Source organism: Parambassis ranga, chromosome 2 (genome assembly GCF_900634625.1).
Source record: "Parambassis ranga chromosome 2, fParRan2.1, whole genome shotgun sequence".
Lineage (NCBI taxonomy): Eukaryota > Metazoa > Chordata > Actinopteri > Ambassidae > Parambassis > Parambassis ranga.
The window spans coordinates 15960179-15974167 of record NC_041023.1 but is presented as its reverse complement, the minus strand read 5'-3'; the positions used below and the strand labels follow the sequence as shown (position 1 = coordinate 15974167).

At 41.4% G+C, this 13989-nt stretch overlaps 1 protein-coding gene across 2 annotated transcripts in view; it reads left to right on the top strand.

The window, feature by feature from the left end:
• Nucleotides 1–423: 423 nt before the first annotated feature.
• arid1ab (AT-rich interactive domain 1Ab) overlaps nucleotides 424–13989 on the top strand; it is a 44439-nt gene continuing 30873 nt past the window's right edge. The window contains exon 1 of one of the 2 annotated variants that reach the window (XM_028422027.1): nucleotides 424–695. Coding sequence is in view for 1 of the 2 variants with exons in the window: in XM_028422016.1 (XP_028277817.1) it covers nucleotides 817–1716 (900 nt within the window). In the remaining variant the exon portion in view is untranslated. Of the gene's footprint in view, nucleotides 696–816; nucleotides 1717–13989 lie in introns of those variants that run through there. The other variant, XM_028422016.1, reaches the window with a different exon arrangement.

The window sequence follows — 13989 nt, the reverse complement described above, 5'->3', positions numbered from 1 at the left end:
ATGATATTATGTTGTTATATAATACACATTTAATGATGAACATTTTATAATAATTTAAGTTTTCAACACCCATGTTGTAAATGTTGACAAATTTATTTGCTTCTCTTCGCTTTCATTTGTGACAGCTCACCTGTCTGAAGTGAAGAAAAGTTTGGTAACATTTGCTGATTAATCCATCTCATGGATAATTCATTATAAGTGGCCTAATTAATTAAATCTCTGCTTTTGCGCGCATCTCTCTCTTATTTTAAGTAAACTAATATATTGGCATTGACAATTCAGTGGTTGCCATACACATTGGTAGGGGACACGTCCCTCCCGTCCCCTGCCCTGCTCTCTGCGCCCTTGGTTACATGCGAACCAGCGCAGGTCCCGATCCAGTTTCACGGTAGATTCCAGTCCGTGTTTTCGTTTTCTCGCGACAGGTCGGTAAGATGGCTGTGTCTCGCGGAGCCTCGTGCTGGTTTGGTTGATTTCTAGCTCGCGCTCTCGTTCTGTAACAGAAGCCCCCCCTCCTACACACACACATACACACACTCACTTGTGTCGGTGAAATTCATTCCCTGGCTCTGTATTTATATATTTTTTCTTCCACAAACTTTCCCCTCTCTGTTTTAACTTTAAACGGAGTCGCGGTGGATTACCGGATACCGGTCCGGGCGGAGGGCAAAGGGGGGAATGAACCGGGACAACGGGTACGTTGTTATAAATATAATTGTATTTATATTCAATGGTTATTCGGAGTTTGCTTGTGAGTGAGTCGCCGTGCTGAGAGAGAGAGGTAGAGAAAGAGAGGGGGAGAGAGAGAGGGATATCATGGCCGCTCAGGTCGCCAGCGTCGCCACTCTCAACACTAGCCCGCCATCCGAACTCAAAAAGCCGGATCGGGACACACAGGAGGAGTCGGTACCGGGAGAGAAACAGCATGAAAATAAGGAACCGGGACCTGACGGTGGATCTCCTGGCCAGAAGGAGCTGCAGGACGGGACCGATGCTGGAAATGCTGGGGGAGGAGGGGATCCTGACATGAAGAACGGCAACGGGAATTTACCCAGGGTAAATAATAATAGCAGTAATCAGAATGATACCGGCGGGCCCGAAGGGAATAATCATCCCGGGATGGGACACCACCATCCGGGCCCCTATCCTCCACCTCCTTACGGTTACAACCAACCCTACAGCCGGGCCCCTTTTCATCAACATGGCGGACAACAAAGCCCTGGCATGGCAGCTGCATCGGGGCCGGGCATGATAGACCCTTACCCCCCTAATTCACACGAACACGGCTACCCCAACCATTACAACAACTACAGCCCGTACCAGAGCAGGACTTCTTATCAGGGCCAAGGATACGGGGCCATGAATTCCCCGCGTAATAACCAGCCTCCGGCGGCTGGGGGGCAGCCAGGCAAGCAACAGCCAGCAGGAGGAACCACAGCTATGGCTGCCTCTTATAATAATCAGAGGTATAACATGGGAAACCAACAACCTACGTCTACGCCAACTTTAAACCAGCTTCTGACGTCCCCCAGCTCTGCCAGGAGCTATCCGAATTACCCCCAAGGAGACTATAACAATCAGGAAGGGGCCAACAAGGGACCAGGAGATATGGGCAGCAGTCAGTATGGTGGGGTCCATCCGGGTTGGCAACAAAGGACCCACCACCCGCCTCCCATGAGCCCGGGAAACACTGGACAGCCTCCAAACAGAAATCAGGTAAACTCCACTTACTGCACTGACACACTTTGACTGAGTTTAAGTCACTCTGTAGCTGAGAAAAAGCCCTGTAGAGTTGCATATTGCATTGGACCAGCCATTGTCTATGTAGCAAGAGCTCTAAAATGGCTGCCTCTCTCTTTCTCCCAATACCACCCCTGCAATAGTGTTTAGACAGAGAAAGAAGCAACATATCCCGTTAGAAATAACTTTCTGAGTTGTGGGCGTTAGTGTGTGTGTCCCTGCATGGTACAGGGCAAGAGTTTGACTAAGTAGAGCAAGAGTTAGTGAGGAGAAAGTGTGTGTATGTGTGTGCATTTGTGTGTATGTGCGTGCAGAGAGAGATAATTTCTTCGCAGTGCTTCTTCTGCTTCGTTGTTAGCTTCCAGTGCAGCCAGCTAAGTTATCTTCTGCTAGCTTCCATTCTATCAAAGTTGTGTCAATCGCTGTCAAGGAGATAAACAAGATGCAAATGACAGCGCTAGCCGTTAAATAACATTTGCATAATCATTAAGAAACGGGCTGTGTGTCGGTTAAAGCTGCGTGTGTGTCTCTAACAAGTGTTGTGTTGTTGAATGGCAACAATTGCAAAGTGTTTACTTAGGATCAAAAGTGTGATTGTGACCGCGATTGATTCACCCTGACGGGAAGGCTTTTCATTCATTGCGGCTCGGTTCGGCTCGGTTCTCTTGTGTTTCTGCGGCGCTTTGCTCCGTGTCAACACGGCCACGCTTAGATCGGAGTTGGCAAAGTGCAGATTGCCTTTGCTTTGGGATTTGAATTATGGAGGTAAAATCCTGCTGTCAGAGCCAGGAGACAGTTGGTCTTAGGTTGACATGCGAGCCGAGATCTGATTGGCTCCCCCATCCCTCTGCTCTCGGCCATTTATAATTGCATCTAATGGAAGGCTGCAGAAAAACAGCCCCCTCTGCTCAGCGATGTGTTCTTCCACCTTTTAAAGACAATATAGTCCCACTATATTTTTATGTTTTTATTCATTTTTTCAACGCTGCTTTTTTATAGCTTTAATATTTATATATATGTATATTTATATAACATCCCTTTTTTACATTTAAACCGAAATATAAACAGAAATAACATGCAGGCATGTTAACTTTGTTTTTGTATTTATAGAAAGCATTCTGAGAGCACACTGACTTTGCTCAGTTCCTCCCACTGCAGTAATTTGCATGATGACTGTACCGTTGTAGCTCCACCATTGTTTTGATTTTGTTTGATGAAACCCCCGGCTCACATGTGCTTAGTCACATCTCTGCTGTCATTTTCAGCCACTGACCTGAAGTTTGTTTTAGTACCGAGGTGCCACCAAACCCACCAGCTCCTGTTCAGCAGATAGAGTAGGTGTGGTCACGTAGCACCCCCCCTCCCTCTTCTCCCCAATCCTGTTGTAGCCGTAGCAGTGTTTTCCACTATCCACATCAGGATTTGAGGAGGCTCAGAACGTCCCACGGCCACGTGAGACGCTGGCTGCAGTTGTGTTTACAAGCATCTAAGGTGTCAGCCAAGTGTCACACCGCCTTTTTTTCCTACAGGTTTACAATAGCCTAATTTACTTGCACTGGCAGACTGTAACCATGTCAGCAGTGCTTACCTACATCTCTCTCTTTAGAGATAAGAGCCAGCGTAATGTTTTTACTATACAGTTATGTGTCATAGACAAGGTAGGTGGAGTGTGGTGCCACGAAAAGATTTATTGCAGGATTTTGTTTACTAATTGAAATTACAACAGGTCTGAAAACGATGTATCGCTTTAAAACATCCAGCATTGTCACAGGGGAGGGATTCCTTTCACACAGCAAGAGACATTTAATTACTTGACTTCTACATTTAAATGAATTGACCTCTTTGTGTTTAATTTAAGTGTTTTTAGTACTGTCATCTGTACACTGCTTTTTGCCTTAAGGTGACAGTGGATTGTTCCAAAAAGGCAGACTGTGGACCCTTAAAGCTGCACCGTGTAGTTTTGCATGAGTGGTGGCAAAAAGTGTGTAGCCTTGTTTGTTAAATGGGCTGTGAATATAAACAAAAATATATCTACCAGAAAGGATGAGTGTTGTTACTCTTCAGTATTGTGAATAAAGTTTGGATTTCCTGTTTTGCTCGAGTCATCATATGGACATGCAGAGATGTGTCTGGGGTCAAATATTTGCTTTAAATGCTGGAGAGCTGCCCTTACTTCTCCTAATATTAGATGTCATGTGTTTTTATGGTTATGTGCTCATGTTGCATATGCTCTGTATCGATGTGTAGCACACATTTGAAGCCAACTTACTGTCAATAGAATTTAGTTTTAGGGTATGTAGTGTTATTTCTATGGATCTATAAAGGCAGAAAGTGAATTTGTTAACACCCTGATCTGGATGAAGACTAATCCAACAAGTGAATCAGTGTCAAGTTGAGTATGGATGCACCATGTTATTGGCAGATTTCGGCTAATGTAAGATGAAGATATCGGCAGATGAATTGACACTGACAAAGAGTACAATTACATTAAGTATGTCAGTACTGTAAACACTTTTGAGTGTCAGGAATTGCTCAGATGTTTGCTTTCTGCTGCTGGTGGCTTAGCATTGGAATTCCTTCAACACTGCAAGTTTATCTGCCCAGTTTATCAAGTTATTTACACTACAGGAAAACCTTGATCCCTGTAATTAAGTGGGAAAAAATATGTAAATGCATCTCCAATCTGCCAAAAATTGTTGATCAGTATTGGCCAAATTTCAATGTCCCTAAATCTTTTTCAATGATATCTATTTTTTATCTTGTTCAGCCACTTTTTCCTCATTTTATGGGTTGACATACATTCATACCGGTGTCTGTGATTGTAACGGAATCTGATTGGTTTGGCAGATATGTTCATGATTCTGGAGGACAGATAAACATTTTCGGCACATAAACTTGAAGTCATCACTCTGAAATGTCACATGACGCCACAGCTACATGCACGTAATGTTTAGTCAGGGAACTCACATGTTTGTTGTGGAGGCCAGCAGAGCAAAGTTCAGCTTTTTCACAGGCTATCCTCGACACGCTGTGAAGTCTGAGTTTATTAAATGCTGCAGCTTTTCATTCATCAGCAGCACATCGATTGTTTTTTAATTGGCGGATACGTCTCCACTGATAATTCTGCAGATGATTGTTTTTTTATGGAGCCTTTCACCTGCCTCGGGCCACCTGCTCAAGTTGAATTAATACCCTAATTGAGTGCTGGATGTTACAAGCATTATCACATCTCACACACAAACACTCTGAATTGGATTGTTGCGGGGTTGTTTTCGATGGTGTGAGCCAGGTGTGTGCCCCCCCCCCCTTCCTCTTCACCTATGGGAGTGAGACATCAGAGATGCTCAGCAGCACTCACTTCCCACATTGAGTCTGAATGAATTCACAATCAGACACTTGATGAATATTTCTTTGAAGAAGTCCCACAGTTGAAAACATAATGGGAAAAAAAAATGAAGGTGTAATATTGCCTGCTGCTACTGCACACACAGCTCTGCAGCTGATGTACAGAGGAGGCCCTGCTCAGTGTAACAGATCACTGACAGCTTTAAACTTACAAGAAATCAAGGTGGAATATATTTAGTATTTAACTTAGATAAGGCAGTTTTCAACAATTATTTATTTAGGTCATACTTAAAAAAAAAATAAAAAAAAACTTACCAGAGGGTAAGCAGCCCCTCCTTACATGATGCCATTCAGCCTGCTCGTTTTGTAATGTTTTACGAGTTGTTTGAACAGATATGCAAGAATTTGACAAATTATTAGTAAAAAATAAAGTCTCCATATTATTACAAGCTTATTTACAGTGGTCTTTTTCAGCGCAATATCTGGATTTTGCATATAGCCGTGATCGATGTGGTGCCATTTCCTTTGTAGATATTGCAAGTAGCTGTTGAACTTGCCATGTTGTTCATATGTTTGTTTGTGTGCTTGTGATACATGGTGTAGAATTGACTAGATCTGGCCAGTTATTCATTCCATTATCCAATATCTACTCTCAATATCTTGTCAAAATCGGGCCAGATATCCAATTAATATTGAACAGGTGGAGTATGACGACAGTTCGATTTACAACAGCAGTTGACAGTCACATGAGTATGTGAATGGTCAAATAGTTAGGAATTTTGTGCTGTTATTGTTGTGCTGAAACAACACATCAATGGGAGTTAAGAGTATTCAGATACCATTTAATACAGCTGTAAAGGGACACATCAAGTGTCACCGAAGAGCCTTACAATTATTCACAGTGTTCCTGCACCTTAAACACAACAGGCAGTACCATGAAAACATACACAGCAACTTCCAGCGACTGTGCCGTTCGGTGCCATGGTGAAGAGGAAGGCTGAGCATTCAAAAAGGAAGTTCGCTCTCGCCTCTTTAGTCTACACTGCTGAGTAATGATTCTCCACAGGCCACATGGACAGCATGCTGCCTCCTGGCAACTGTGTGTGAGTGTGTGTGTGTGTGTGAGGGAGAAACGGTGTCAGTGATACCCAGGGGAGGAGGAGGAGGAGGAGAAGGGGGGGGTGTTTTGTGAATGATCTTCGTCTGCCCCTGACAGCTGTGTGTATTTGTGTATAATGTGCGGCAGTTACTTGGTGCTGGTTGTATGCGTGTGTGTGTGTGTGTCTGCCGTTGCCTCAGGAGTCTCTCTGACCTGCTCTTACTCCACGTGTCACCAGCCATCCGTCTTTCTTTACCAACATCAGCCCTGCTGAAGAAGAAAGGCATGCGCTTTCCAGTTTACAAGTTTGTTTTCAGTAACATTATCCACAAAACACCCCTAATCTAAACTTTTTATTTTTATTTTTTTCAAAACAAATCATCTCTAGATTTATTTGTCAGGTTCATTGACTACCACAGACCTTTGCACGCTATCTGTCCAACTGATACTGTTTAAATCTTACACACACCCCACCTGTGAAAGCGACTTGATCTGAATAATTGTATGTCCTCTGTTGCAATTGAAAACACACAGAGTAAAAAAAAAAAACAAGCTCCATGTGGACAAATGTCAGGCTTAGGCTATTGCATAGGGGCATGCTGGAATGTAAAGGTAATTCATTTCTTTTGACATTTACCTTATAAAATGCTCCAGATTAGCATAGTAATATCCTTCTCTGAGCCTGTGTGAGACTACGGAGTTCATTTACATGACGTATGGTGTGTGTGTTTTTATGGAATAAAGTGGTTAACCTTTAAATGGGTGCAGTTGTTGATACTCAAAGGTAGAGAATGATGCTTTCTCCCAGCTCTCATACAGTACTCTTCACCTTTGATCTCCACAAAAGGCTCATATTTAAAGCTTAAAAAAGGAACACAAGCACACAAGAAGCACCTAATTTTCTGCCTTTATGTCTTTTGTGGTACTCAGTTGTGATGTGTGTTGTTTGGGGATTGTGCCCTCTAGTCATAGCCTCGCTTGCTATTTGCCTTTTGTGGGGTTGACAATTACATTTAATAAAACTAAAGCTGTGGCACTGGTGGAAAACTCAGATGTAGACTTTATTAATCAGATTAAACCAGTGAGGGATCAACGATTAAATCAAGGATGCAATGAAAATCATAAATTGTAGACATGTGAAACATTAATCAGAAATGCATGAAAAACATTATTATAATTTGATATTTGTTTTCAGCAAAAATGCCAAATTTTTTCTTATATTTTGTACCCTGTTAATCATCTGTTATACAAGCATACAACTAACCTTTAAGGCAGACTTTTTTCAGTCATTGTGAATTTTTCCACTCCAGTATAAAGTCAGTAACAGCACAAACATGGTGAGAAGCAGAGAACTCCAACATGTCTTTGTGCTGTTATAACAAGCCATAAGTAATAAAAAGTTAAATATCTTTCAATATTGTTTTTACAAAAAAGTAATTAAACTAGATTCCCTGCATACAACGTTACAAGTGCACACAGCTTTTATAAAAAATAGTTGAAAGACTATGCTCCTCTTGCTGCAGATATTTAAGTCTTTGCATTTAAATACCCCCTTTCTCTCCACTCTGCACATGAAATGAAGAAAACCTTTAGATCATTTAGATATTTACTGAATTTTTGTCATGTGACAGCTTGTCAAACAGTTCCTAGTTAGGCAGAGGACAGCAGAATTGTTTGTTTTTATTACAGAATCAAGTTTATTTTTGGATAATTTATGATTATAGAAATGACGAAATATTGCAGTTCTTAGCTTAAATTTGCCACATTCACTTTCACATGTTATTAACTCTACAACTTTGTTTTTTTCATATATATATTGATTAGTGCACTTTTGGGTACTATCAAAGACCTTTTTTACAATAATTTTGTGCGTGTTTGGTTTTGGTGTGATCGGCTAACGGTTAGAAAAAACAACAAAAAGAGCAGGCGATGGTCAGCAGGGACAACGTTGCACAGACAAAAGCATGTTTAGAGTGTGTTTTTTTTGCTGGCTTGCGTGACAGCTGGCAATAATTTATGCTCCAAAGACACATTTGAACTGTAATTGAGTCCCGCCTGATGCTAAGATTAGGCTTTTTTTTGTGCGTGTCACTTGAAAGTGTTGTTTTGTGGCTGTAGAAAAAGCTGTAGTGGGTGTTGGCATGCTTCTCTGTCGACCAGAACATTTGCATGTGTGTGAGCAGCTGCCTTTTCAACGGGACAGCGCAAAATAACAGTCCAGTTCACCCTGTCCCTCATTTGAGTTTAACCATACAGGATACAGAGCTTCCCTGTAGTCTAAATAAGTTAATTTTCAACACTTAAGTTGGTAATAAAATTGGATGTCCTCCTGTATTTCGTCTGTGATTCACATCCATGAGCATGCTTGTTTTCTTCAGATCCTGTGTGTGTGTCTGACGTCAGAGTTGTGACTCTAACCATGAGGCAGCCAGTGACCCAGCCAGGTCCTTAAGTGGCTTCGTCTCATTCAGTAGCCAGGATATTTTTGGCATGGTAGTGAGTGACACACTTATCGTAATGGGTCGTCCAGGGTGCCAATGGTCAGCCTGAATAAGCATCCTTCTCGGCAGCAGCCGCCGAGCCTCGGCAGCGTGATGTAACTGATCACTGTCTCGATGCCCGCATCAAGTGGCCTTATCTCTTGAGGAGAGCACTTTTTCTTCCATGAGCTCTTCTGGTGAAGTGCTCATGTGGCCACTTTTAAACTGTACTCAAAATATTGATTTAGATTTCAGCTTTGAGGTGTAGACATCTTTAATATGTTGTATTTGTGGAGCATTCATCATTTTGCCTCTGCTAGTGCACTATTTATCACTTGGACATGCCCATTATACCACCTTTAAATGATGAACATCTGTTTTGCCACATACCGTTTGTCACTACTAAGTGCACTCTACCCACCGGCCCTGCTCTCAGCCCTCCTCCATTCGCCCCTCTCGTCTCGTCTCACTCCCTGGAATCAGCCTCTGTCACCTGGAAATATAAGTTTGGCCTGACAGGTTGACAGCCGGCAGTCAGGGCGAATGTTCACTCTCTTGTACCTACCAACCTTAACATCACCCTGACAGGCCTGGCAGCAGTCAGCCCCCTTTTATTTTTTACTGGATGGTCTCCACAAGCTGTTCTGATCTACATCACGGCTGACTGTTTCTTTTTTTCATGCTGATCAGCACAGCATGGAAACCAGTTAGCAACTAGCAGCTATGGTACTATTCATCAGTAAACTATCAGTCTCATGGGCTTTTATATTAATGGTATATTTCAGCAATTTAATCCTCAGAACCACAAGTACTTTACAGGCGTTGGCTCATTTTTGACTGTTTCTTTTTGAAATGTTAATTAATAAAGTAAGTCTTAATTTTAAACTGTGTTTTTCACTCTGCATTGCACATTAACCGCAGAAAGTGTGCAGATCACCTACAAACCCGCTGAATTTTTCCCACGTGACTGCTGGTCACAAGTGAGTCCCTCAGGGCTTCCTCATTATGCCAAAGAGTGCAGATTTATTTTAAGAGAATCATCTTATTTCAAGCAGATTAAAGTAGTTTTGCTGATGAAATATCTCAATTTTAACTGTAGATTTGTAACTTCACAGCACAAATGTTGCATTCAGGGACCATACGCAGGCAGTTCAATTTGAAAATTTTGAATTAGTGGTCAATATATTCAGTTTTTTAGTTCCAAACGGTGCAGTTTTTTTTATCAAGAAGTCTTTATTTGAATATAATGTACCCCATGTAATGGTGTTTTAATGAGCTCCACTGTTACACCTTTTTCACAATACAAACCACTTCTGAAACCAACAAATTAAAAACATTTACAGTATACAGTAGACCGTTAACAAATCTTGTGACATTTCTCATGTATACAGTTTGGCAGTTTGGTCTTCCTCAGAAGATGGAGCTTCCTCTTTTCTTGTTGTAGTAGTTCACACGTATTGAGTATTTGAACTCTGCTGTGGGATGCAGTTTGAAGCTCAAAAGCTTGTAAGTGCACCTCTTCTTTTTTTTTTTTTTTTTGTCAAACTACATCGCCATTAACTGAGTCAGCAGCCTGTGTAGACAGTGCACGGTTTATTTCTCCCTGCGTGATTGTTAAATGTCAGAGTAAAGTGGAAACTACAGAAAGAATCCACTACTTTTTACCTTCCTGCAAAGGTTCCACTATAAAACCAAATTTTATCAGACTTAGAAATATAGATAATATCCATATTTATCTTCATTTGCCTGCTTTTTAATGGGAAGAAAGGCTCTCAAAATGCAACTGACCCTGTCAGTGACAATTTTTTGATTGTCTTTGATCTGTCTCTTTATCTGCGCTAATTCACGTCGGAGCAGTGCCTTAGTTGTTTTTTTTGTTGGGAATATTCTCAGCTCTTAGATGTTGTTTCTGTTTATTAACCTTAAATAGACCTTGAAGAGCTTTGCCTTTTCCCTCATCTGCCTGAGATGTGAAAGCAGTTCTTTCCTGTTCTACCTCGCCTCCCTGAACATCTTTAGAATTAAGCTTTAGAAAACATCTTTAGAAAACAGCTGGGTGAACATCTGGGTGAGTAGGGTGCCGTTGCCTCTCCTCAGAGTGGATGATGGCACCAGCAGGCGCGGGATAACGCCGCCCTTGGCACAGCTAGTCCCTTACACTGGCTTAAAGTCAGGGTCAAACTCTTTGCCATAGCTCACAGGTATAGATTTGTCTAGCATACTTTTCTATAAAAGCTCATTTAACAAATGTCCCAATTGTTATTCTCACTGCTGCTGGGTCTTTGCTGTTTTCTGTACTCCCTGAGGAGAGATTTAAAAGTTCTAATTAAATTAAAAGGAAATAATGATGTGAAGTGTTGTGCGTTGTATGTAACAGGACTTAATAAAAATAATATTTCCTAGTGTCAGAATGTAATTAGTCTTTTTGATATCATCGGTATATAAAGTCTAAGATTGCAGCTTAGAGCTGGCCCTGGCCTTCAGTTATTCAGTTAATTTAAATTGTTGGTAAAAAATCTTGGTTGCACACAGTTGTGTTAAAGTTTTTCAATGGTCAGATAATGGTTTGTGCTGATGTGCATCAGACAAATATACATGTTTTGAAGCTTTTATCATCATAGTAACAGTATCAAAACATCCAAAAGGTTGATAAGTTGAAATAAAGTTTTTAGTCCAAAACTGGAAAATCTTTGTGTGTTTATAAATGAAAATAGATGGAGCAAAAGCCATTTAAATGCCGTTAAAGGCCAGAAACTCAAACAATGGTATGATGTAAAAATAAGTAAGAAGAGTACAAGACCACAGAATGTGTTGTGAATCTTTTAAAAAGGCTTCTATGTTTTAAAAAGTTGTCTGCCCCATTATTAAATTGGGCTTGTTTCAAAAATTGCAAAACGTTTTCTAGTTGGCCCTAATTATATGGGAACTTAAAGTCTTTTAGTCTTGATACAGATGCAGCAGATAAGGAACACTGTCTCTTGTTTTGGAGAAGAGTATTAACCCTTGACTCCTTCAGTGGAAGTGCTCAGGGCTTAAACAGTGAAAGACTGGTCACACTGGGCAGCGCCCACTGTGCTACCACTCAGAAGGATTCTTGGAAAACAAATCTCAGACTTGACATTGATGATAAAGATGAGGATATCCTGTCTGTCTCTGGTGTTATGTGTGTGTGAGACTCCACCACCATATGAGGGCGGCCTTAGCCGGTGTGTGTTACCGCTGGTGTGATGTTGCGTGTCGAAGGGCTTTAAGGCAGAACAATGGTGTGTGTGCCGAGCCGAGGCCATGTGGCCGTGTGGCGGATTAAATTAGCAGCAGTTGTTTATCGTTTGTCCCCCCCGGTCCATCTGCTATACTCAGCCCTGTAGACTCCAGCTCTGTTCTCAAGAACACCCCCCCCCCCCCCCCCCCAAACCAAACCTACCACGCAAACCTATTCCACCCTCCACAACCCCTTACAAATCCTCGTCCCCCATGCCACACACACAGTGATTTTGAATAGTTGCAATATCCACCAGCAGCCTAGCCATGACACAATATACTCAGTGCAACCTCTTCTGCCAAGAGTGCTCTGGCTTTCCTCTATGCAGATTAGCCATGTGCTAATTGCGGTTTATTTATTTTTTTTTATGGAAGAGAGAAAAAAAGGGGGGGGGGGGTTTCTTCCAGAATTGATTAGATGACTGAGCAAAAAAAAGAAGAGACAGTACAGTGGTGTGGGTTGAGATGTCCTCTAGCTTAGATGTTTGTGGAAATTTCTTTTCAACTTTGAAGTCCTGCTGAGAAGGGAACAGCATGTCAGGAATATTTAAGCCTGAGGTAGAAATCAATTTAAGTAAATAAGCACTCAGCCTTGAACCGATGAGAGGCTCTTAATAGGCAATGAGTACATTTCTAACCTTGGTTAGAAGGAGTATTTTAGTGATCCAAGTCCACTCTAATGTTATTGAGGAAATACCACATAACAAGTTTTTAGAAATGGAAACATACCATGTTAATAGCAAAGATGATTTTTCAAGCATGAAGTGTGACATTTACCAGCATCATGTAATAGCGTCAGGCTAGCTGCTAAGTTGAGACTATAGACCTAACAGTCTGCTCGATATCAGTGGACTTCAGCTAGGCATGAATGACCCTGAAGTTTTGCTGCTACCTGATGTGCCGATATTGTTGCACTCCTTTTGGCTGATTTTGGATACCAAAAACTGCACATACTTGCACATATTCCTTGTGTTGGGACAGCAACTATGCTAACAGTTTGGACACTGAAAACGTCCACACTGCAGACATATTTGTCATTTTTGATGCCTCCACTGGAGGCACACCTATCCTCATATCTAATTGGTGTGGCTGATCGATAGGTTTAAGGCTAATATGACATCTAGCTTATAACATTGTGCATACATCATACAAGGTTTTGTGTCGTCCTCTAGTTCATGCTGTTGCTTTAACATTGAATCGACATGTAATCTTGTTTTGTTGTGCCTGGCAAAGATCATGATTGGCTATTTCATGGCAAATATTTTGGACAAACCATAACATTTGAATTTTTCACCAGTTTGATTGTGGAGAATTGTAACAGGTGTTTCTCATTATTTGATGGACTAACCGGAATGGAAGGCATTTAAGGCAAGCTGCCTATTTATCAGACTAGTTCATTCAAAATCAGTTTGTTTTCCAAGAAAACAGATTCTTGTGTGAGACCTTGGTTGTAATCTTTTATCTTTCTAAGGTCAAGATCTTACAATGCTCAGTGGTATTGCATGCCTTATCGTTTTTCCACTGTGCCCATCTTGCCATCACCCCATTTACTGTTTAGCATTCATTAACATGTTGTCTATGCTTTTCAATGCGACCCTTTTTTAAATTACAGAAGAAGACTTGGTGCCTTTAATTGCCTTTAGTATTAATGCCATATAATACTTAATATGATACTACTGGTAATTGTATCTTTGTGGCTGTGATTAAAGTCTCTATTCCAATTTTAAAGCATGGTAACATAAATTCAGCTGCTCAAGGTGTTCAGTCGACAGCAGCAGTGCTTAGGTCTCAGTATTACCTTTCTAAAGAGCAGAGCTAGTTATTCTGTGAATAAGAGGAAAAGGAACAGAGCTGTGTATAGCTGTTCCTGACCTCTAGATGCTGTAGATTTACACACACACTCGCACACACTCGCAATGGCCTCAGCCAAAGCTGGAAAATGTGTAACAGTGTGTCAGATGTGAACAACTTAAGCAATGCAAGGAAAATACTGGTAAACAGATCAATGAAGACCTGAACAGCACGCTGGCCGGAGCTATCTCCTGGCTTGCAGCATGTGATGAA